Source organism: Microtus pennsylvanicus, chromosome 22 (genome assembly GCF_037038515.1).
Source record: "Microtus pennsylvanicus isolate mMicPen1 chromosome 22, mMicPen1.hap1, whole genome shotgun sequence".
Classification (NCBI taxonomy): domain Eukaryota; kingdom Metazoa; phylum Chordata; class Mammalia; order Rodentia; family Cricetidae; genus Microtus; species Microtus pennsylvanicus.
The window spans coordinates 12,956,327-12,981,638 of record NC_134600.1 but is presented as its reverse complement, the minus strand read 5'-3'; the positions used below and the strand labels follow the sequence as shown (position 1 = coordinate 12,981,638).

Here is a 25,312-nt window from a genome sequence, read left to right as displayed (position 1 = left end):
CCTATATACAAATAATAATAAAGCTGAGAAAGAAATCAGAGGAGCATTGCCATTTACAATAGCCACAAATAATTTAAAACATCCCAACATGATTCTTCACAGACCTTGAAAGCACACTACTCAAATTAATATCAGAAAAAAAACAGTAGAGGGGTTGGAGAGATGGCTCAGTGGTTAAGAGCATTGCCTGCTCTTCCAAAGGTCCTGAGTTCAATTTCCAGCAACCACATGGTGGCTCAAAACCATCTGTAATGAGGTCCAGTGTCCTCTTCTGGCCTGCAAGCATACACACAGAAAGAATATTGTATACATAATAAATAATAAATAAATATTTTTATTTTTGGTTTTTCGAGACAGGGTTTCTATGTGGTTTTGGAGCCTGTCCTGGAACTAGCTCTTGTAGACCAGGCTGGCCTCGAACTCACAGAGATCCGCGTGCCTCTGCCTCCCACGTGCTGGGATTAAAGGCGTGCGCCACCACCGCCCGGCTAAATAAATATTTTTAAAAAAGAAAAAAAAACAGTGAAAAACAAAACACCCAGGATAGCCAAAGTATCCTGTACAGTAATGGAACTTCTGGAGGTATCCCCATGCCTAACATAAACCTGGATTATAGAGCTACAGTAATGAAAATAGATTGGTATTGGCATAAATGTAGACAGGTTGACCAAAGAATCAAAACAAAAACTCAGATATGAATCCATAGACCTATCAACACCTAATTTTTGACAAAGAAGCTAAAATTATACAATGGAAAAATGAACGCATCTTGAGCAAATTGTGCTGGCATAACTGGAAATCAAAATGAAGAGAAATGCAAGTAGATCCATATCTATCACCATGCACAAACTCAAGTCCAAATGGATTAAATACCTCAATACAAATCTGGCCACATTGAAGATAGTAGAGGCAAAGTGGAAAGTAGCCTTCAGTGCATGGGCATAGGAAACTGCTCCCTAAATATAACTTCAGTAGCACAGATACTGAGAGCACTGATAAATAAATGAGACCTTCTGAAACTGAGAAGATTCTGTAAAGCAAAGGACTCAGTCAATGAGATAAAAAGGCATCCCACTGAATGGGTAAAGATCTTCATAACCCCAGATCAGACAAAGGACTGATCTCCAAAATACATAAACTACTCAAGATAATAGACATCAAATTCCAAATATTCCAGATAAAAGTGGGATACAGATCTCAATAGAGAAATTTCAACAGAATCTCAAATGTCTAAAGGTCACTTAAGGAAATGTTCAACATTCTTAGTAATCATGAAAATGTAAATCAAAGTGACTCTGAGATAGCATCTTACAATAGTCAGAATGGATAAGATTAAAAGCACCAATGATAACTTATGTTCCTACACGACTTTGAGGTAAGAATGCCCCTAAATATCTCTATTTTTACCTTGTGATATTGTTTCAGAAGTGGATTTGTTAACTGAGCATGCTTTAAAAAGTAGAAGATACATGAGCATGTTCAGATTCCCTAATAAAATCCCCATGCTTCCTTTGTTGAGGAGAAACACTGTTTTGAAAATAACTCCCATGCAGTTTGTGCCTCCTGCAGGCAAGTATTTCTTATTTCTTCTCTCTTGACTGTTTAGATGTTGATTTTGGGTAGTCATACTACCTCTGGGATTACCTAAAAATTGATTATGCCTGAGAGAGATTTTACTTAAAGGGTTTTAAATGGGAAAAAACCTCCATTAATCTATAATTTGAGATGATAGGACCACCTTTAACTGCTTGGTGGCAGTGCACACTTTTAACACCATGACAATCATCTTTTTTTGTTACCTTAATATTCTCTTTAGCTGTTAATATTCTGGACATCTTTTTCCCTCTGGGACAGGAAATCACTGCACCCACCTAGATAAGCACAGTGCACAGTACAAGCCAGCTAGCCACAGAGTGTCCTGGAAGAAAAAGCAGAAGTTCCTGTGGAGTACAAGATCTTGACTGTGTCTGCTTTTGTTGCCAAGGGCTAGTGCTATTAAAATGCTCACTTTGGCCTATCTAGAAAAGATCTTTGAATGGGGTGGGAGAAATGGTCGGGAATGACTATGCTGAGTATTTAAGCACATTACAGCCCTGTGGACAGTGTGCTTGTCACTCAGACTGCACGAGCCAATCAGGCCCTCCAGGTGACCTGCCAGTCATAAGGAGTGCAGGGCTCTTCCGGGCAGCCTCCTTTAGATTTGGCTTTGCCGAGGCGCTGTTTTTAGTTGTTTCCTCTGCTCTGGTGAAGTTGCCGCTGCAGGAAGTTGATGAACTGAGAGCTTTGGCGACCTGAGGAACCACAGCATGGTGAGCGGGGCAATGCTGTCTCCAGATGGGGAGGAGCCGAGGGTGAAGTGCGGGAGACAGCATGGTGCGTCCTCCCAGGATCCGTGTGGGAACCTGCCGCCATATTCCCTGTGCTGTGAAGTCCCACGTGGTCCTGTTAATTCCTAGACCTAGGGACAGAACTCTGAATAAATTTGTAAAGTGGCCTTAATCTGCTTAGAGGATTGGGAGCAGGGTGCTGTGTGTACAAACATTTTTCTTGTCAACTTTAATATGCCATACTCAGAGAGGCCTAGTTTCTCCAGTATCTTCTTGAAATTGAGCACTTTGCATGTAAGCTTTGCACACAGTCTCCATTTGTGTTTAACTATGTGGATGGTATCAAGGCATCTCGCCTGTTGAGTAGCGCTGCACTTCTAAGCCGCAATGTAGAAGAGGAGAATTGCTGATATAAATGATTTTCCAATGCCTTGGAAATAGTTCAGTCAAACAAAGTAGAATTAGCTGAGAGAGGGCTGCCTCTAAATCACCCAGAAGATAAATGTGTTTTAATCAGGGCTGTTAGAATTTAGGATGCTGGGGCACACTTGTTCAATTGCATTGTCCAGATATTTAGTTCCAAACTACTACAGAGAAGTCACCACTGATTTAAAACCAGACACCAGGCACATCCCCATACCAAAAAAACAACAAGCTTTTAAAGGAGGCTTTCTAGGTTTCTAACCTACTTTAAGGCCTGATGTGGTTTAAAGTTCCAGTTTCCTTTTGAGAAAATCACAGTTCTTCCAGATGGGCAATATACACCAGGTGATACTTAATTGAAATGCAAAACAGTGTTGTGTGGAGGAGTTACACGATCAATCAATGCTTTTGTTTTTTTATTAAAATTTATTTATTATGTATACATATTCTGTCTGTGTGTATGCCTGCAGGCCAGAAGAGGGCACGAGACCTCATTGTAGATGGTTGTGAGCCACCCTGTGGTTGCCAGGAATTGAACTCAGGACCTTTGGAAGAGCAGGCAATGCTCTTAACCACTGAGCCATCTCTCCAGTGCAATCAATGCTTTTCTTTTATGCCCTCTTCAGGAAGAAGGAACAATCATGAGAGACCTAGTAACAGCCTAGGGCCTAAGCCTTGTGAGTTTCCCTAAGGACCTGATGTATTGATAATAAAACAGAGCTCCTTCTCTAAAACCAGGAATATGCTTTGGGGAGCTGCTAATGGTCTGGTGCCAAGGCCTTTCTGGAGGGGTTGCTTCATATTCTAAGAATCCAATTCTTCCCAAAATATGGGGCTATAGTTATCAGTCCCATGGCCGCTCTGCTCTTAGTAAAGTTCTTGAGATACCCTGAGTTCTCCTTGTATAGAATTGTTTGAGTAGCCTCCTCCTAAATTCATGTGATAGTTTGTACTGACTTCTTATAATTCTCCCATTTCTCTCCATTTCTCCTCTGGAAGTATACAAGATGCTATTCTTCTCCTTTTTTGTTTTTTTGAGACAGGGTTTCTCTGTAGCTTTGGTGCCTGTCCCGGAACTAGCTCTTGTAGACCAGGCTGGCCTCAAACTCCCAGAGATCCGCCAGCCTCTTCCTCCCGAGTGCTGGGATTAAAGGCAAGCACCACCACCACCCGGCCTAAACTGTACTCTTTTTTTTTAATATTTATTTTTATTTATTATGCCTGCGTTTATGCCTACAGACCAGAAGAGGGCACCAGACCTCATTACAGATGGTGTGAGCCATCATGTGGTTGCTTGGGACCTTTGGAAGATGAGACAATTTTTTTAACACCTGAGCCATCTCTCTAGCTTCTCTTCTCCTTTTTTAAAAATTTTTTTTGAGAAAAAGTTTCTCCGTAGGAGTGTCCTGACGATTCTGGAACTCACTGGATTGATCAGGCTGTCCTTGAACGCACAGAGATCACTTGGCTCAGCAAGGGTGTGTGCCACCAATGCCCAGCAAGATGCTTACTAGAAATCTGTAAGACCTTCCCACCCTAGCTTTTTATCTTTTTTTGTTTTTGTTTTTTTGTTTTTAAAGACAGGGTTTCTCTGTGGTTTTGGAGACTGTCCTGGAACCAGCTCTTGTAGACCAGGCTGGTCTCGAACTCACATATATCTGCCAGCCTCTGCCTCCCAAATGCTGGGATTAAAGGCCTGTGCCACCACCGCCCAGCTTTTTTTTTTTTTTTTTTTTGATTTTCGAGACAGCGTTTTTCCACAGCTTTTTGTTTCCTGTCCTGGAACTAGCTCTTGTAGACCAGGCTGGCCTCAAACTTGCAGAGATCTGCCTGTCTCTGCCCCCCTAGTGCTGGGATTAAAGGCGTGCGCCACCACTGCCCAGCAATTTTTATCTTTTTTACATTTTAGTTTTCCTATCTTTCTCATCCCCTGTGACATTCACCTCAGGACCCTGTCACTGAAGCATGACCTGCTGATTCCTGTTACCAGTGTAATGAAGAAATTACCCTGGGAATACCTTTGCTCTGTAACTCCGCTATCTGCCTAAATGTCTAGCCTGGCAAGGTGCCTGTTTCTATTTCAATTGTTCAAAGTGTAACCTAGAGCCTAAGCCTAAAGGAGGCTTAAGGACAACAGCAAATGTGGAATCTGTCTAGCTGGCTCCTCTTTGAGCTCTAGCCAGAGATTGATGTCTACCATCTTTAAAGAGGTTTTTCTTTATTAATCTCTTAGGTGTGTGAATTGATTTCTCAATGGAAAGGCATATTAATTCTAGAACAGCTCCATCTCTATCTTGTTAGAAAAATAGTTTCTGAGACAAGTGCTCTTATTTTGACCCAGGTGGCCTTGGTCTTCTCCTGTCCAGGGCAATGGCCTTGCTGTCCTGGACATTAGACTTTCAAAATTCCTAAAAAAAATACTGTACCACCTCACAGTTTTAAAATTATGCATTTGATGGATAGGCGGTGGTGCATGCCTTTAATCCCAGCACTTGGGAGGCAGAGGCAGGCGGATCTCTGTGAGTTCGAGACCAGCCTGGTCTACAGGGCTAGTTCCAGTACAGGCTCCAAAGCCACAGAGAAACCCTGTCTCTAAAAACCAAAAAGAAAATAATAATAATAATAAATAAAATAAAATTATGCATTTGAGTCATGTAGTTGACTATGCATTGCAGTTGCAGGGAAAGGATTTGTATATTGAGCATTCCTTCTGTCTTCAGACCACAGCAGGAGGAATAGTTTATTGTGTATACTGCAGGGGCAAGAGTGGAGGCAATCAACTATTAGAGCCACCATTATGAAAAAGTTCCTGGCTGGCAGAGGTGGCACAGGCCTTTAATCCCAGCACTAGGGAGGCAAAGGCTGGCTGTTCGTTCAAGGCCAGCCTGGTCCACAAAAGCTAGTTAAGGATAGGCAATTAGGCAATAATTCTATGCAAATATGGTTGATCTTGCCAGGCGATGGTGGCACACGCCTTTAATCCCAGCACTGTGGAGGCAGAGGCAGGCGGATCTCTGTGAGTTCGAGGCCAGCCTGGTCTACAAGAGCTAGTTCCAGGACAGGAACCAAAAAGCTATGGAGAAAACCTGTCTCGAAAAAAATCCAAATATATGGGGGCTGGAGAGATGGCTCAGTGGTTAAGAGCACTGCCTGCTCTTCCAAAGGTCCTGAGTTCAATTCCCGGCAACCACATGGTGGCTCACAACCATCTGTAATGAGGTCTGGTGCCCTCTTCTGGCCTGCAGACATACACACAGACAGACTATTGTATACATAATAAAAAAATATTAAAAAAAAATCCAAATATATGTATATATGTATATATGGTTGATCTTGCTTGACACAGTTATGTCTGCTTAGAGATTTGAGAAACAGACCATTGACTAACTTTCATGTGTCAGGTTACTGATCTCAGTAGCCAACATATGTATATGGAAATCATTAATCTATCTCTTATTAATGACATCCCCTCTTTTATAGAAAGGCCTACTCTGTTTCAAAGTCAATATAGAAAGTTTTATTTAATCTCAAGAGTGCAGTATGTTTATCATTTGAAAGTCACTTATTGGTGTCATTTTCAGATATTTTTGTGTATCTGCTCTTATTTCTGTTTTTGTTCTCCAATGTCTCAAAGTTATTAATAGTGGCATTTTATTTCTCTCAGGTGATGTTGATTTTGACTTCTGTGTAGAACATTGTCTCCTAATGTTTAGGCTTGCCTCATGCTATATAATTGAGAATCATTTTGAACACCTAATCTTGCCTCTGTTGCCCAGTGCTGAGAAAACAGTTCTGCAACTTCTCACAGGTTTGGCCTTGACTTGTCAATGAAGAAGAAATGTAGAGTAGTTGTGGCCCTGCTTAACAGGAGGACTGTTACATTTCTTCATTAAGATGTTCATCTTTAGAGAAAATATATGAGAAATCTTTAACATGCTCTAATACAAATCCCTAGTCTCTGGAGCACATGGCCATAAAGTCTATTTCAAGTTTTCAAAATAATTTTTGAGATGATATCCACATTATATTTACATTCTCCAAACCCAAATATGCCCGGATTGTTTTCTAATTCATGGTGTGTTTTTCTTTAACAACAGTTACAAAGTAACCACAGTTACACAGTAACAGGAGTTACTTTATGAATGTGACTGTTGTATGTCTGTAGGATTTCCCATCTCTGATGCAATGGGATGGATGCACTGGAAAGTGAGTGTGCAATGGAATGTGCACACAAAGGACCCTGTGCTTTGGATGAGGAAGAGGATGTACTGTAGGGGAATGGAATAATGTGTGCTAAATACAACCTTTGTAAACTGGGGCCCTGTCTGCTGGGCTGAAAGAACGGACATGGAAGAACTATGCTGTCTGAGTAATTTGATCTCTGATCCTCCAGTAGAGGATCTGCTAATATTGTGAGTCCCAGCTGGGTGGCCCTGGCCACTGATGGATTCTGGGAAACCTTAGCAATCAAGAGTACTAGTGGGAGAAAAGCGTTAACGTGGCTTATATTGTCATATTTTTGTTCAGTATTAAAGGATGTCAGCAAAGGAACTTAAAGAGGGCAGGATTCTTTTTTTTTGTTTTTTTGTTGTTGTTGTTGTTTTTGATTTTCGAGACAGGGTTTCTCTGTGGCTTTGGAGCCTGTCCTGGAACTAGCTCTGTAGACTAGGCTGGTCTTGAACTCACAGAGATCCGCCTGCCTCTGCCTCCTGAATGCTGGGATTAAAGGCGTTCGCCACCATCGCCTGGCTTGTGCCACCATCGCCTGGCTGAGGGCAGGATTCTTAATGGATTTTTGTATGTTGAACAATTTTTGCATCTCTGAGATGAAGCTGACTTCATCATGGTAGAGGATTTTTTGCTGTGTTCTTGGGATTTATTTGCTAGTATTTTATTGAGTATTTTTGCATCTATATTCATCAGTGAGATGGGTCTGTAATTCTCATTCTTGGTTGTATGTTTGCATGATTTTGGTATTGGGGTAACTGTATCATCATAAAAGGGGTTTGGCATTGTTCCTTCTGTTTTTATTATGTGGACCCCCTTGAGGAGTATTGTTATTAGGTCTTAGTTCTGATGGAATTCTACACTGACACTCTCTGGCCCTGGGCTTTTTTTTTTTTGGTTGAATGGCTTCTCTTTCCTTGCAGGTTATAGGTTGATTTAAATTATTCACCTGGTCTTGATTTAATTTTGGTATGTGATACCTATTCAGAATATTGTTCATTTCTTTTTTTGAAAATCATTGATTTACTATAATATGCATGAGGAAACCTTAACATTGAAACACAAAGATAACAATATTGACCAAAGAATTTCCTCTTTACTACACAAAACACGACCCAGCAGTAAAAACAAGCCATTTTCCTTTTTTTCCAATAAAACAAATGATATGGTTTTGGTAATAAAATAATTTTGAATATAGCCCAACTATATTTACCTATTATCCAGTCAGAAAGTTTTATCATAATTTAGTGTATTGGTTGTATCTCCACTAACAAAATATTTAACCCCTAAAGCTGTAGTCATTTATAGCAACTGTGGTACCAACATCAAAGGGGAAAACTGGTTTTAAAAATGGTGCAAAAGCCATTCTGGACTGTAGAACAACATATCACAGAAGAGAATGAATACAAGTTTTGTGATTTTATATATACGTACTTCAAGAAGTTTGTCAGTACTCAAATTATTTTTAGTACAATGGATTTTTTGGGATATATTCTCAAGAGCCACATAAAAATAGATTCAAGGAACAGATTAAATTGATGTCCTAGATTAAATGTTTCATTTAAAGAATTTTCTACAGCAAATTTCCTGTTTATGTATGAAAAGTTATCTTACCTTATATGAATATGTCATGAAGTATTTTTCTACACTATACTAAATGTATTTCCCAAGAGGGAAAAAGTAAAATATCTAAAATATACTAGATTAAGTTTACAAAACCATAATAGATATTATGAACATGCATCTGTTTACAGAATTAACTGTATACAAAATGTATTTTTCATTAGAGATCATAAAGAATTGAGTTGGTGACAACCATCCTTTACACCACATTATCAACTCACTTTAACCACAAGTGTGTCCGTGGCATGTGAGTAAAAGAAACAGGTTCATTCCCTCCTCATTAAATCATCCACAGATTTACTTAAAAGATAAAGGTACAGAAATGTGAAATATGTTACCTATATTTTTTTTCTTTTAAACAACATCCCAAGCATGGCGTAGCACCCTGAAATTACAAAATACTTAACTGGGGTTTAGTTATCTATACAGACTGCTTGAATGTGAATTAAGTTTCCAAATTAGCACATCAAATAACAAAACCAGCCATAAAGCAGGCTGAAAGCATTAAACATTTCATATGAGTTTTTTTTAAATATCTATTTATTTATTATGTATTACATTATTTTGTCTGCCTGTATGCCTGCAGGCCAGAAGAAGGCACCAGATCTCATTACAGATGGTTGTGAGCCACCATGTGGTTTCTGGGAATTGAACTCAGGACCCCTGGAAGAGCAGGCAGTGCTCCCAACCACTGAGCCATCTCTCCAGCCCCTCATATGAGTTTTAAATCATTTAATTTCTATAGAACAATTTTATACACAATAAAATGTGACAGAAATTGCTACAGGAATGATATACTGATTCAACAAGGCTGCATGTAGCAGCAGCTTTGTGTTTTTATTTTTATTTATTTATTATTATTATTATTATTATTGGTTTCTCGAGACAGGGTTTCTCTGTAGCTTTGGAGCCTGTCCTGGAACTCCCTTTGTAGACCAGGCTGGCCTTGAACTCACAGAGAACCGCCTGCCTCTGCCTCCTGAGTGCTGGGATTAAAGGCGTGCACCACCACCGCCCAGCTAGCTTTGCATTTTTATAACTATTATTTGTTTATAAAAATTAGGCCTCTCCAGTCATGCTTCCCACATTTTTAGGTTTGCAGTGTAAGTTAACAGGGAATACCAAATAATTCAAAGAGAAAATGTCTTGTCATTTTGAATATGGATTATCTGTATGAAACATGAAATATACTACTAAACCCTGAACTGTGCATGTCTAGGATACCTATCTTAGTGTGTTGCTTAGGTCCATGTGATTTGAAAACCTTTTCCCAACACTTTAGTCTTAGGCAATGTTTGTCTTTGAGGTTTAGGTTTGTTTCTTTTATAAAGCAAAAGGATGGATCCTGCTTTTGGATTCATTGTCTAAGCTTGTGCCTTTTTATAGGCAAATTGTGTCTGTTGATAGTAAGAGATATAAATGATCAGTGATTGCTAGTTCCTGTTTTGTTTCGGAAGTAGTGAAGTAGTCTGTTTCTCTTCTTTGGTGTTTGCAGATGTCAGGTTATCTGTTTTCTGTGTTTACAGTTAGCTTCCTTGGGTTGGAGTTTCCCCTCTAGTACTTTCTGCATGACTGGATTTGTGTGGACAAGTATTGTTTAAATCTGGTTTTGTCATGGAATACCTTGTTTTCTCCATTGATGGTACCTTCATTCTTGTACCTTCATAGGTATATCCTTCTTTGGGTTGGAAAAGTTTTCTTCTATGATATTTTTTTGTTGAATATATTTTCTGTGCCTTTGAGTTGGTGTTCTTCTCTTTCTTCTATCCCTATTATTCTTAGATTTGGATTTTTTCATGGTGTCCCAGATATCCAGGATATTTTGTGTAAGGAATTTGTTGGAGTTATTGTTTTCCTTGACCAATAAATCTATTTCCTATATAGTATCTTCAGCACCTGAGATTCTCTCTTCTATCTCTTGTATTATGTTGGTTACACTTCCTGCTATACTTCCCATTTGTTTAACCAGATTTTCCATATACAGAATTCCCTTCATTTGTGTTTTCTTTATTGCCTCTGTTTTAGTCTTCAAGTCTTTTTTTTTTATTTTGATTTTTTAAGACAGGGTTTCTCTGTAGCACTGAAGCCTGTCCTAGAACTAGCTCTTGAAGACCAGGCTGTACTTGAATTCACAGAGATCCACCTCCCTCTACCTCCCAAGTGCTGGGATTAAAGGCATGTGCACCACCACTGCCCACCCCAGTCTTCAAGTCTTAAGTTGTTCGCTTCACCTGGTTGATTGGTTTTTTTTCTTGGTTTCTTGGGTTTCTTTGATAGATTTATTGATGTCTTCCAAGTTTTTGTTTATGTTTTCATCAATTTCTTTAAGGGAATTTTAATTTCCTCATCATACTCACAAAGTTACATTGAAAATCATTTTCTTTTACTTCTTCTGGGTTAGGATGATCAAATCTTCTTGTTGTATGACCACTGGGTTCTGGTGTTACCATGTTGCTTTCTATGTTGTTGGATGAAATCTTGCATTGGTGCCTACCCATCTCATCCTTCAATTGGTGCCAGCAGTGTCTTCGCCTCTTGGCCCAATCCTTAAAGTAGCTGTTTTTGTTTTTGAGACCTGTTTTTGGCCTACTCTGTGTTTGAGAGAGCAACACCTCTGAAGACTATCTTTGCCCTCCCTCTTGGCCTGCTCTTTTGGTCTGCTCTCCTGGGTCACTCTCTTTTGTTCAGTCTGTGCAGTTCATTGAATGAACAACTTCCCAGAAAAGATCATGTTTCTCTCCTTGGTGGCCTTTCAATTTCCTATGAACCTTCAGTAAAAAAGGCTTTCAAGATGAAATTCCTCATTGTATGTGATGAGTATCAATATCGTTAACTAATTTTCTGACTTTTATGTCTACTGTGTTGTGGTTGGAATTAATCAGCCAACTTCCCACTTACACTGAAATGCTTTTATCATCGTTATAGGCTTGATCTGTAAATCACAGAAAATATAGAAGAAACAGTTGCTGTTCAGGGCTAAGGAGTTTTGTAGCCTGTAGTTTTAATTGTTTTGTTTGCTTGTCTGAGTAACCTTTGATGTGTGGCTCCAAATTCCTCAAAGTAAAGTGAGGGGGGCTTCATTCATGGTTTTGTTTTTATGTTGTTGGATGATGACCCTGAATGTAGGCTTTTAACATATCAAGCATATGCAGCTTCACACATACCTTGAATTTTAAATTCTGATTCCCAGGATGCCATTTATTCATGACATTAATACTACCTGAGAAATCTGAGTCTTTTTTGGTTTTTCGAGACAGGGTTTCTCTGTGGCTTTGGAGCCTGTCCTGGAACTAGCTCTTGTAGACCAGGCTGGTCTCGAACTCACAGTGATCCACCTGCCTCTGCCTCCCAAGGGCTGGGATTAAAGGCGTGCGCCACCACCGCCCGGCCGCAATCTGAGTCATTGAATTGCAGGTGCATGAACTTCTTTCTGCTTGATTAGCTTGCTTTTATTTTCTCACTCAATTTGCCTATTTTATGGGTCTGCATGGATATATACCTTATGGGTACTTGGTCATCAGAGTGATCAAAGCTTCTCAGAAATCCTGAACTTAGAATAATAAATAGTTGTGATCCCCATGTAAGTACTGGCATTTGTGCCCACCTCTTTCAAGACCAGGAAGAGCTCAGTAGTACTCAGCCCTATTTCCAGACCTGTGTTAATTTGTTATGACCAACATTTATATTGCTAATGTTTTTGATATGTCCATTTGTAATTACTTTAAACATAAAGTACCTTTTTATAAAATGTTTTTGGGATTGTAGTATAAAATAGAACACTTCAGCTATCTGGGAGATGAACACAGAACTGGAGTGAATGCATAATTCTCTGTAGGAACTTCAGTAAACAGCTCTGAATTTTTTTCTATCTGCTTTGTTTGTTTCACTGATTTTTACTATGGAGACTGGGGCTTAATGTGTACTTCTACCTGTCATGGACTGATTTTATAGATTTGGTTGGCATTCAACTCAGAGACAAATATACACACCTGTGCTGAGTGCTGTGCTTAAAGGGATGAGTCAATATACCTAGTTTGTCCACTGGGTTTTTCTATTTTGTAATTAGTATTTCTTTATACAATTTTCTCAGTGTACTATGTCCGGTTGATCTGTTTCCTTGGCTGTCTCTATTAATAGTTCGGCTGTAAGGTGGTATCCCATTCAAACGGTACAGAAATGACAGAGGTGACCCTCATATTCAGTTTCCTTCATGACTGTCTGTGCCATGAAATGTTAGTGTTGAACACCAGAATTTTATGACTATACTGTTAAAGAAGTATACATTTACAATATTGTCACCATAATGCTTCTATTATACACATGAATGAAATATTTTAGACGGCAGTGACCTATGATGATGTGCATATCAGCTTCACTCGGGAAGAGTGGGATTTGCTGGATCTGTCCCAGAAGAATCTCTACAAAGATGTGATGCTGGAAACCTACAGGAACCTTGCTACTATAGGTAAAAGTAAATTTCCTTCATGATTCAAAATAAGGGGGGCAGTCGGGTGGTGGTGGCATACGCCTTTAATCCCAGCACTCAGGAGGCAGAGGCAGGTGGATCTCTGTGAGTTTGATGCCAGCCTGGTCTACAAGAGCTAGTTCCAGAACAGGCTCCAAAGCCACAGAGAAACCCTGTCTCGAAAAAAAAGGGGGGGGGGGAACAACTTTTTCTTGGTTAATGATGGTCTTCTGTAATTTGATTTAAAAATAATAAGAATGGGTTGAATAAAGCAGTCATAGTTCTAAGGGTCCCTTAAGATAACACCTTAACTACTGCACAATTTTTAATAATATAACATACATTTTCTGGTATTATATTTTAGGATGCATTTGGGAAGACCATAATACTACAGAACACTCTCCATTTTCTAGAAGAAATGAAAGGTAATTTTCATGTGCAAGCTGATAAATATGTGCCTCTGATGAAACTTCTGTGTCCTGAAAGTTTTGGTCTAAAGCAAAATAGATAAGCACAGTTTTAAGTGCACTAATGGTTATCAAATTTTTACAAATCCATATTTCATATATGTGAGTTGCATTTGAATGACATTCTTTTAAGGAAGAAGTCAAGAAAGCAATGACTAGTAAGATATCACCTTGTGAGGCATAGTACCATGAGAGCTTTGTTGTAGATCTGCAAATAAATTTCTTTTTGCTACTCATAATACAAAAGGTATATGAAGAGATGATAAGTATATCTGCAAAACTTTGTACTAAACCAATAACCCATAGTAAATCTTGTATTCCTCATACACTTATTGTGACTGTGATAAGTTTAGTGAGAGAAGCAGTTAGAGTTGAGTCAAGTGGCAGTTGTTCTACAGAAACCTTGATATCTATACCACAAGTCTGTGAGGAACAGCAAGAAAATGCTGAGAATTCAATGTGGAAATTTTTTATTTGTTATTCTTCTTTACTATGTATACCATAAGTTATTTTTGATATAAGTGTATTAGCATACGGATATAGACAGATATAACATACCACTCTCTAAGAACAATTAGATAACCAGTAGTCCCCAAGTTGAGTAAATTTGTAGAATTTGATTCAAGTATACAAATATTTGGTTTTCCACCATCATTGTTAATACATGAACAAACTCAGACTGCAAAAAAGCTCAATGAGTTCTAGAACTGTGCAAATAATTCTGGGTGTCCTAGTTCACATAGCATATGCAATATGATTCACAGTAAAGGAGAATTCATGTATGTTAAAGCTCTGAGTTTATCCAGTTCTCTTCACACATGTATCAAACATCATATAGAAAAAAGTTTCTGTGAAGGTAAAAAGGTAAGCCATAAAAGAAAGGAATTGACCATTGGAGGTATCTTCTAAGTGGCAAAACAGTGCCTAATTAAAGAGCAAAACATGAGTTTAGACACAGCTATAAAAACTTAGTATCTGATTCCTCTTTATAATTGGAACATATTATAAAATTAATTCATACAAACGAATAGGCACAACAGTGTATTAAATGTGGTAAAGCTTTTAAATGTGTCAATTATTCTTTCAGGATTGAAAAAATTCAAACTGGAGAGAAACTTTCAATATATATTCAATGTGGTAAACTCTTGACATATGACTGTCACCTAAAAGGGAATGAAAGAACACATACTGGAGAGAAGCTCTATAAATGTAATCAGTGTGGAAAGGCCTTTGCAGCTCAGAGTCACCTTCAAATTCATAAAAGAACACATACTGGAGAGAAACCCTATGGATGTAATCAGTGTGGTAAGGCCTTTGCATCTTCTGGTAATCTCCAAACGCATAAAAGAACACATAGTGGAGAGAAACCATATGATTGTGATCAGTGTGGTAAGGCCTTTACAACTCATAGTATTCTTCAAAACCATAAAAGAGTACATACTGGAGAGAAACCCTATAAATGTAATCACTGCGGTAAGGCCTTTTCAGTTCATAGTATTCTTCAAACCCATAAAAGAATACATACTGGAGAGAAACCCTATGGATGTAATCAGTGTGGTAAGGCCTTTGCATCTTCTAGTAATCTCCAAATGCATAAAAGAACACATAGTGGAGAGAAACCATATGATTGTGATCAGTGTGGTAAGGCCTTTACAACTCATAGTAATCTTCAAAAGCATAAAAGAATACATACTGGAGAGAAACCCTATAAATGTAATCACTGTGGTAAGGCCTTTTCAGTTCATAGTATTCTTCAAACCCATAAAAGAATACATACTGGTGAGAAACCCTACGGATGTAATCAGTGTGGTAAGGCCTTTTCATTGTATTATGCTCTTCAATGCCATAAAAGAACACATACTGGAGAGAAACCCTATGTATGTAATCAGTGTGCTAAGGCCTTTGCTGACGACAGTGCTCTTCAAAGACATAAAAGAACACATACTGGAGAGAAACCCTATGAATGTAATCACTGTGTTAAGGCCTTTACTCGAAGCAGTACTCTTCAAAATCATAAAAGAACACATACTGGAGAAAAACCCTATGAATGTAATCAGTGTGGTAAGGCCTTTGCAGCTCAGAGTCATCTTCAAATTCATAAAAGAACACATACTGGAGAGAAACCCTATGGATGTAATCAGTGTGGTAAGGCCTTTTCACAGTATTGTTCTCTTCAATACCATAAAAGAACACACACTGGAGAAAAACCATATGAGTGTAATCAGTGTGGTAAGGCCTTTGCATCTTCTAGTAATCTCCAAACGCATAAAAGATCACATAGTGGAGAGAAACCATATGATTGTGATCAGTGTGGTAAGGCCTTTACAACTCATAGTATTCTTCAAAAGCATAAAAGAGTACATACTGGAGAGAAACCCTATAAATGTATTGCATTTGCAACTTCTGGTAATCATAAAGTGCATAAAAGATCTCACCAGAGATAGAACTTCTTTTTTTTTAAAGATTTATTTATTATGTATACAGTATTCTCAGTATTCTGTCTGCACGTATGCCTGCAGGCCAGATGAGGGCACCAGATCTTATTACAGATGGTTGTGAGCCACCATGTGGTTGCTGGAAATTGAACTCAGGACCTTTGGAAGAGCAGGCAGTGCTCTTAACCAATGAGCCACCTCTCCAGCCCTAGATAGAACTTCTTTGAATGTAATCAGTGTGGTATGAGGTTTGCACAGCACAGTGATCTTCAAATGCATAAAAGAACAGAGAAACCCCATGGATGTATTCAGTGTGGTAAAGCCTTTGAAGATCACAGTAATCTTCAAAGGCTTAAAAACAGTATGAATGAAGTCAGTGTGATAAAACCTTTCATGTCTTATTCATCTTCAAGTGCATAAATGTACACATATAAGAGAAAAACATGGATAGAATCTACGCGGTAAATCCTTTGTCACAAAAATTTACAAGTATATTAAATAAACCATCAAGGAAGGAAACTAAATTTAATAAAAGTAGTCTTCAAAAGCATGACAAAAATTATACTGCAGTGAAAGTCTATTTATGAAGACCTATGGGCAGGAGAAAGAGCCGGTCAAAGAATCCCACCCTATTACTGAAATGAGATCCAAAGGAAAACGCTTTGTCCCTGAATCTAGAGACAACCTCACCCTGAAGACAGAGCTAAAAGCCAGTGAAGAAAAAACACTTTGGCTCTCAAACTAGAGCCAAAGAAACACATTCTACCCTTGTTCAACTGAGCACAAAACCAACCAATCTCTGAGCACAAAATCCAGCCCATGCCTCAGCTTGTTCAACTCAGCGATTGAGATCTGACCAGTTTCCACCTTCAAAATCTCCTTGGAAGAAATCTGGTTTTAAGAAGCCCTGTATGTGCCATATGCTCATTCAATTGGCAGCTGCCCCTTTCCACCGTGGCAGAGGCAGTCACTCTCTTCCCTCCCAAATAAATCTCTTGATTGAGATTTCTGTGAAGACCTTCTTGCACTGGAATGGATCAGAAACTCCCTAGTGCAGTTGAATTGAGACATAATTGATACTTCTACTTGGAAAGTCATTTAACCCAAAGGATCACAGCAGCAATGGACACCTCTTATGGGACAATCTATTAGGGGAGTGGAGCAGATCAGTAACAGACATTTCTGCTGGGAAACTCTCTTAGAAGAATGGAGCACATCCCAGCTGTGATGGCTCTCTGTCAGAGAGGAACATTATTGCCTCCACTAGTGTGGCACCCTTCTCTTCACAACTGTAGGTGTTTCCTGACTTCAGACAGTAAGGGTACCATTCCCTCTTGCACTATGAATTTGAATGATAATGAAACCCTATTAGATTTTATACTTCTCTTCAATTGCAAGGCATAAGTAATTCAGGTATAAATATTTAAGGATGTGTACTCACTCCTTTTGTTGTGACATCATCTTTATTTCAAATTATAAATGCATTTTATTTGGCCCTTGGTCCTAGAAGATAAGAGAATCACCATGAAAGTTCCATGGCAAAAATTGTCAGACATGGCACCTGAAGCAGGAGCTTAAGAACTCACATCCTTAATCTCCCACATGAAGCAGAGAATGGAATTGGAACTGGTGTGTGGATGTAAATTCTCATAACCTACACTTAGTGACATATTTCTTTCAGCAGGACAGCATGTCCTAAATCTTCCCAAATGATACCACGATTTAGAAGGACTAGTTTTTTTGTTTTTTTTGTTTTTTTGGTTTTTTCGAGACAGGGTTTCTCTGTGGTTTTGGAGCCTGTCCTGGAACTAGCTCTGTAGACCAGGCTGGTCTCGAACTCACAGAGATCCACCTGCCTCTGCCTCTCGAGTGCTGGGATTAAAGGCATGTGCCACCATCACCAGGCAGGACTAGTTTTTCTTGCTTCAAGCTTAAACTTGCTTTCTCTTTCATGAACCAATTCATGAAGAAAAACTCTGTAAGTGAGCTGTAAAATGCCCCAACTCCTCATTTAGTGTAATGCATGCTTACAGGAGAAATATGTTTATGAGTGAAAAACTGATTAAAAAGTTGTTTTAATTGTAATTATGTGGTGTTGTATGTGTGTGCCTATTTGAATGTGCAATCTGTATCTTGAGAAAATTAACACTTCTTGTAGCAGGACTTACAGGAAGCTGTTAAAAATTTGATTTTAGTCATGGGAATGAACATTTCTTAGTCACCTTTCCATGACTCTAGTGCTATAAATGTTTTAAATTCTACTTGGGTCACTTTTCAGTCTGCAATAGGAACAAACTCATAAAGAAGACATTCCTATTCATGAAAAAATTTTGTTAATAACATTAAACATCACAGATTTCTTTAGCTTCAAGAATAATTATTTTTCATCGTAGCATTTAAGGAAGTAAATTACATACCATATTCAGTCAAGTCTGATGGATATTATTGTATTGTGGTTTCTATTTTAAAATATTTGAGGGAGTCACTAAAGTGTGCTGTATACAAATCCATTTAGTGAAGTTTATTTTGTAGATCTTGTATTTCTTCGATGACTTTTGTTTATCTTCTGTCTGTACCTAGTGATAGGTATTTTTCTACTGTAATGTATATAATGGAACCTCCATCATATAATTTTCCCACTGGTTATTGAAATATCAGGCCATGTTTGATGATGCTTTACACATAGGGTGGTGGTTTGTGTTCCTGGTTTTGATTTTCATCTTTTCACAAATTCCCTTGAGATTTTGTTATTTGTTATTCGTCTTACCTTGGATGTCAGTAGTGATTCAGGGATACATTTGAACTCATGATGCTCGTTTGTCTTACTCTTGAGTACAAGTCCAAGGGTACATGAGGAACTTCCAATGTGCTGGGTTTTCAAGAGAATTTAACAATGTATATGTTAAAATGACTAATAAAAGAAATTATAAGAAACATTAAATAATTCATGTGTGTATTTAAAGATTTTCATTTATATGATATGGATGTAATAATGTATGAGAATCAGCAAACATCTGTATCTAATACCACAGCTTGATGTTCTATAGAAATTGAGGATAAGTTTCTAGTCTTACACACAACAGTCCTTTCCCCCTGAGCTAATACATTGGTGCTCAAACTCAATTTGAAGAAATATTACAACAGGAAAATTTGTTCACTTTGAGGACTATGCATTTATTTATAACACTTTCTTAGGACCAAAATTATACACCAAAAAATTGCCTCATTTAGTAGAGTTCATTGCTGCTAAGTCGGACCTGGGTTTTATCTCTGGGTTATGCACCATACTTCTACAATTTTTCTCATATTTTCTCACGTCACAAGAAGTGCCATTGAGGTCATTTGCAGTCAAATAACTCCAAAGGTTTAATCACTAGAACTCACAAAGCAGAAGTAGATCATAGATCCCTGTTGGTTTTCCTGTCAGTGCTACATACACATCATGGCACAGGTGTATTCACACAGTCACACTTCAATATTTTTAAACAGATGTAATTAACAATGCAAAGTGAATAACCCATTCTTGAGAACATATGAAATGTTGTGGCCATTTAAAGTATAGAATTTCAAGAACCATTACTCTTCATCAAAACAGTAATGCTCCATTTTAAATTTTATTATTATTTTTTCTCTGACTCAATGATAAGTCCTTTACAAACACATATTTCAACTGGACTTACAGGTGTATGGCTATAATTATAGCACATGAGAGTGTGGGTGGTCCTGATCTTCATGAGGCCAGCTTTCCCATAATAAATTCATGGCATCCATGGCTATGACAAAGTATCCTGTCTCAGAAATTCTAACAGAGTCTATGTAAAATTATGTAACTTTTTGTGAATAAGATCTGGCTGGACTCAGATTGATTTCAACCAACTTTTTGTTATCTTTACTCACACAAGAAAAACTGTGATAACAATAACATAAGCATTATAGATGTTCCATTCACATTCAAGCCGTTGAATTTTTTGGCAACCATCTAGAGGGCATTTATGTGCTAAGAGACAGAAGGAACAGTGGAACACCTTCACCTTCCACATTATAATGACATGTGTGGGAACTGGAGAGTTGTCTCAAAGTACTGCTTCTCTTGGGTACCCGAGTTTGGTTTATAGCCCCACAACCCAGGTACCAGTGGTGATAAAAAGATGGTGTCTAATGCTCTTTGTCTGGAGTTACAGACTGCTGTGGGTATGTAGTATCAATGTTAGGCCCTGTGGATGAGTATCCAGTGTTCTAAGTGCTGAGTCCTCAGCCTCATGAGCATGTCATTAATAATAGTGAGGTGGGAAAGGCTGATATAATAAGTTTACCTTTTCCTCACCCTTCATGACCCAGAAGAACCAAAGATTGACAGCACCAGAATCTAACTTAGACTTGGTTCTTTTAGAATTTCTGATCATTATGCATGATCAAAAAGATAGTTTTGCTCTGTAAATCTCCATCTGCCTAAGTGGTTAGATGTGCCGTTTTCTTTGTTGTTGTTAGTTTTTTGTTTTGTTTTGTTTTTCAAGACAGGATTTCTCTGTAGCTTTAAATCCTCTCCTGAAACTAGCTCTTGTAGACCAGGCTGGCCTTGAAGTCACACAGATCCACCTGCCTCTGCTTCCAAAGTGCTGGGAGTAAAGGCATGTGCAACCACTGCCTAAGTTCTCTTGTTTCTTTTTAAATTGTTCACAGTATAACCTTGGGCCTGAACACAAAAGAGACTTAAAAATGACATTTTATATGGTATGCAAAATTTTTTTCCAGGCTGGCTCGCTCCTCTTTTAAAATTTAACCAGTGTGCTGGGCGGTGGTGGCACATGCCTTTAATCCCAGCACTCGGGAGGCAGAGGCAGGCGGATCTCTGTGAGTTCGAGACCAGCCTGGTCTACAGAGCTAGTTCCAGGACAGGCTCCAAAGCCACAGAGAAACCCTGTCTCGAAAAACCAAAAAAAAAAAACTAACCAGTTTTTAAAGAGATTTTTTTATTAAACTTAATTTTGTGGAATAATTTATCCAGAGGAAGGCATATTAATTCTAGAACATCAGTATCTCCAATTTATAAAAAAAATGTTTCTGAATCAAAAGTTCTCATTTTGGATCAAGTACCCTTGATGCCACTCCATTGTTCCCCAGGGAAATGACCTTGCTCTCATGGTTAAACCAACTAAATTTCAGATTAACTCAATCACCACTCAGTCATAAAATGACCTTTTGTATTGCGATACGTTAAAGAATACAGGAAACCATGAAGCACAGCGTGAGTGTTATTTCTGATGAAAAATTTATTAAACAGTAAGAACCATTAGATCCTTGACAAGATTTGGTTAATTGTTTTGATCAAGGTAATTGGTACTTGTTGGTGGAAAGCTATTTACCTATTAATTTAATCTTGCAGCCATTTGTTCAGGTCTATTAAAATTTAAAATTAAGCAAATCGATGCTTAAAAGGGAAATACCACCATTAAAGCTCCAACCACCTAGGAATGAGAAAGTAACTTCTGTCCCCATTCCTAAAGCCACATTTAGAATTGTAGTTGATTGATGGAGCTGGAGAGATAACGCTGTGTGTAAGAATACTGACTGTTGGGCTGCAGAGATGGCTCAGTGGTTAAGAGCATTGCCTGCTCTTCCAAAGGTTCTAGTTCAATTCCCGGCAACCACATGGTGGCTCACAGCCATCTGTAATGAGGTCTGGTCCCCTCTTCTGGCCTGCAGACATACACACAGACAGAATATTGTATACATAATAAATAAATAAATATTAAAAAAAAAGAATACTGACTGCTCTTCTAGAGGACCCAAGTTCAATTGTCAGCACCCACATGGAACCTCACAACTGTGTTTAGCTCCAGGTCTAGGGGACATGACACCATCACACAGACAAACGTGCACATGTAACACGAATGCACATAAAATAAAAATAAATCAACTGGCCAGGCGGTGGTGTAGCATGCCTTTAATCCCAGCACTCGGGAGGCAGAGGCAGGCGGATCTCTGTGATTTCGAGACCAGCCTGTTCTACAAGAGCTAGTTCCAGGACAGGCTCCAAAACCACAGAGAAACCCTGTCTCGAAAAACCAAAATAAATAAATAAATAAACTGAATAAACATACTGAATGGAAATCAACATCACTTGCTAAATGCAAGTATCTTATTCTAGTATCATCTCAACTAAGGTGATTTTTAGAGGTATGTGTGTATGCTTTAGTTGCTAAAGCTGAAGATAAAATTAGAACCAGAGTTGACCATAGGAGGTACCAAAGATCTTCCAATCAGATTTTAGGGCGTGTTTCTATCAGATATCCAAATAATTCAGCAATAACAGTTGTCTCAATTTCCCCTTCAATAAAGAAAGCTGTCTTGGTAGATTAAAAAAAAAAAGCTTTTGCCGGGCGATGGTGGTGCACGTCTTTAATCCCAGCATTTAGAAGGCAGAGGCAGGCAGATCTCTGTGAGTTTGAGACCAGCCTGGTCTACAGAGCTAGTTCCAGGACAGGCTCCAAAGCCACAGAGAAACCCTGTCTTGAAAAACCAAAAAAAAAAAAAAAAAGCGTTTAAAGGATGGGTTAATAATGATGTTAGACTCTAAAAAACAACAAGAACAAGAGAGTTTTGTTGGCTTTTTGGAAGTTAATGGATTGATAAAATTTTAATCAAAATTTAATAAAATTTATTTTACATATCACTGTAGCACAAATTCCAATTGTTCCCCAAAATAAAAAGCCATAGTCAGATATTGAGAAAGATGAGAGAAATAAAGGAGCCAATCACTATAAAGCTCTTTTACCTCTATAGAACTCTTAGATTCAAATGCAAAAGACCTGTCTCCATGAATCCTGAGACTGAGTGCTGTGGGTTCCATTTCCCTCCCACTTTAATAATATATAATCCATTGGACACCAAAAACCACCTGCCCCACTATAAACAGCACTGCACTTTCAATTTCCGGACACCTATGACTGAATAATCACAGTGACTATATTAATTTCAACACAGTTTGGTCAATAACTCAGGCATATTTCTGTTAACTCTCACATCTTAAATTAGCCCATTTCTATTAGTCTATGTATAGTCATATAGCCATCGCAATACCTCATTTTCTTATTTTTTTAAGATTTATTTATTATGTGTACAGCATTCCTTCCATGTGTGCCCGCAGGCCAGAAGGGGGCGCCAGGTCTCATTATAGATGCCTGTGAGCCACCATGTGGTTGCTGGGAATTGAACTCAGGACCTCTGGAAGAGCAGTTAGTGCTCTTAACCACTGAGCCATTTCTCCAGCCCCAATACCTCATTTTCTACATGTCTTTTTTCCTTGGCACCTCACTGGTGTCCGCTTGACCCGACCTACTGTCTCTCTATATTTCTGTTCAGATTTCCTGCCTGGTTTTACTCTGCTCAACCATTGGCTAAAAGAGCAGTATTCATCAACTAATTAAAGCAACACATATACAAAAGAACATTCCACATCACTCATCTACTTGGGAATGTGACTGTTTTGTTCTTAAATGTTTATTTCCTGCTGCCTGGGGGTGATGGCATTTTCATGGGATCCTTAAAAATGTGGGTTAATCATCACATTTTAAGAGTGGTAGCTACATCACTGTATGTCCAGTCTCTGTGTAAGGGGACAGTGTAGGACTTGTCTCAAGCCCTAGCTAAAGTAGCCTGAGAGGCTGGGTCACCTCAGCTAGGTACCTCAAAATCTTCCTGAGCAGTTTATATTCCAAATAAGATCTTTAGGTGGTGTTTTTCAGCTTTGTGCTGTTATCATAGTCCTGGTGGAATCTTCCTTATGGGGAGTCATCATTCTTTTGAAGACTTCAAAGGCTGCTGTTAGGCATAGACATGGTTCACTGGAGAAAAGAGATAGAGACTCAAACTCCAGGAAGGTGTGCATCCAAACAGACTAGGCTCCCACAAAGCCCATCCATGTAGTAGAATCAAAACCCAGTGCCATTGTCCTTGGCTTCTCAGTGAGCCTCCACCATCAGCCACATTCAGAGAGTCCAGTTTGATTACATGCTCCATCAGTTCCATTCCAACTGGCCTTGGTGATCTCCCATTAGATCAGTCCCACCGTCTCAGTGGGTGGGTGCACCCCACGCAGCCCTGACTTCTTTGCTCATGTTCTCCCTCCTTCTGCTCCTCATTTGGACCTTGGGAGCTCAGTCCAGTGCTCCAATGTGGGTCTCTGTCTCTATGTCCATCCATTGCCAGATGAAGGTTCTATGATAATACACAAGATATTCATTAGTGTGGCTATAAGACAAGGCCAATTCAGGCACCCTCTCCTCTGCTGCCCCAGGAACAAGTTGGGGACATCTCCTTGGATACATGGGAACCCCTCTAGAGTCAAGTCCCTTGCCAACCCTAAAATTGCTTCCTTTATTAAAATATCTACTTCCCTGCTCCCACATCCGCCCCTCCTCCATCCCAACCATCCCATTCCCTCAAGCTCTTCCCATCCTCCCCTTCTCCCTTCTTTCTCCTCATCTCCCCTTATCCCCACCTCACCCCCACCCCCATGCTTCCAACCCCTGCCCAGAAATCTTGTCCACTTCCAATATCCAGGAGGATAACTATATGTTTTTCTTTGGGTTCACCTTCTTATTTAACTTCTCTAGGATCATGAATTATAGGCTCAATGTCCTGTATTTATTCCTAGAATCCACTTATGAGTGATTTTCCTCTTTTTGGGTCTGGGTTACCTCACTCAGTAAAGTGTTTTGTATTTCCATCCATTTGCATGCAAAATTCAAGATGCACTGACAGGGTTTTAATGTGAAGATCACAATGGATGAGAAAGACAGGACAAGTAAAAAGTAAAAAGATAGGGTGGGGAAGTATTGCAGAAGATACATCCCACCCCTATTAACCTCCTTAAGAAAAATAGCATCTTGCTTGGGATTGGTGGCGCACACATTTAATCTCAAGACTCAGGGTGAAGAACCATGTGGTTGTCAGTGAGTTCAAGGCCCACCTGGTACACAGAGTGAGTTCCAGGATAGTCATGACTGTCCCAGAGAAAAGTTATCTTGAAAAAACAAAAATGAAGAAGAAGAAGAAGAAGAGAGAAGAAAAGAAGGAAAGAAAGAAAATATTATCATTTTTGCATACTACTTCCAAGAAGGAAATGGAAGAATTATATGAATTATATGAAGTCAATAGAAACTATCACACAATGAGACAAGTTTAGGAGGAGGCTAGTCCAACAACTCTACACAAGAGGTACACAGTGTATTTTTAAATATTTACTAAGTGCATAGTTGCCTTGAGCTGATAACCATAGCTCCATATAGGGAAAAGAACTGTTTTCTCAAGATCTGAAGCAACTCCTCCACAAAGGACTTGACA

General features: G+C 38.8%; 1 protein-coding gene across 1 annotated transcript in view; it reads left to right on the top strand.

Annotated features, from left to right (window-relative positions):
* LOC142840066 (uncharacterized) overlaps window positions 1–23,394 on the top strand; it is a 188,001-nt gene extending 164,607 nt beyond the window's left edge. The window contains 3 exon segments of the mRNA XM_075956545.1: window positions 14,759–15,178; window positions 15,263–15,845; window positions 23,330–23,394. Coding sequence (XP_075812660.1) covers window positions 14,759–15,178; window positions 15,263–15,845; window positions 23,330–23,394 — 1,068 coding nt within the window.
* The last annotated feature ends 1,918 nt before the right edge of the window (window positions 23,395–25,312 follow it).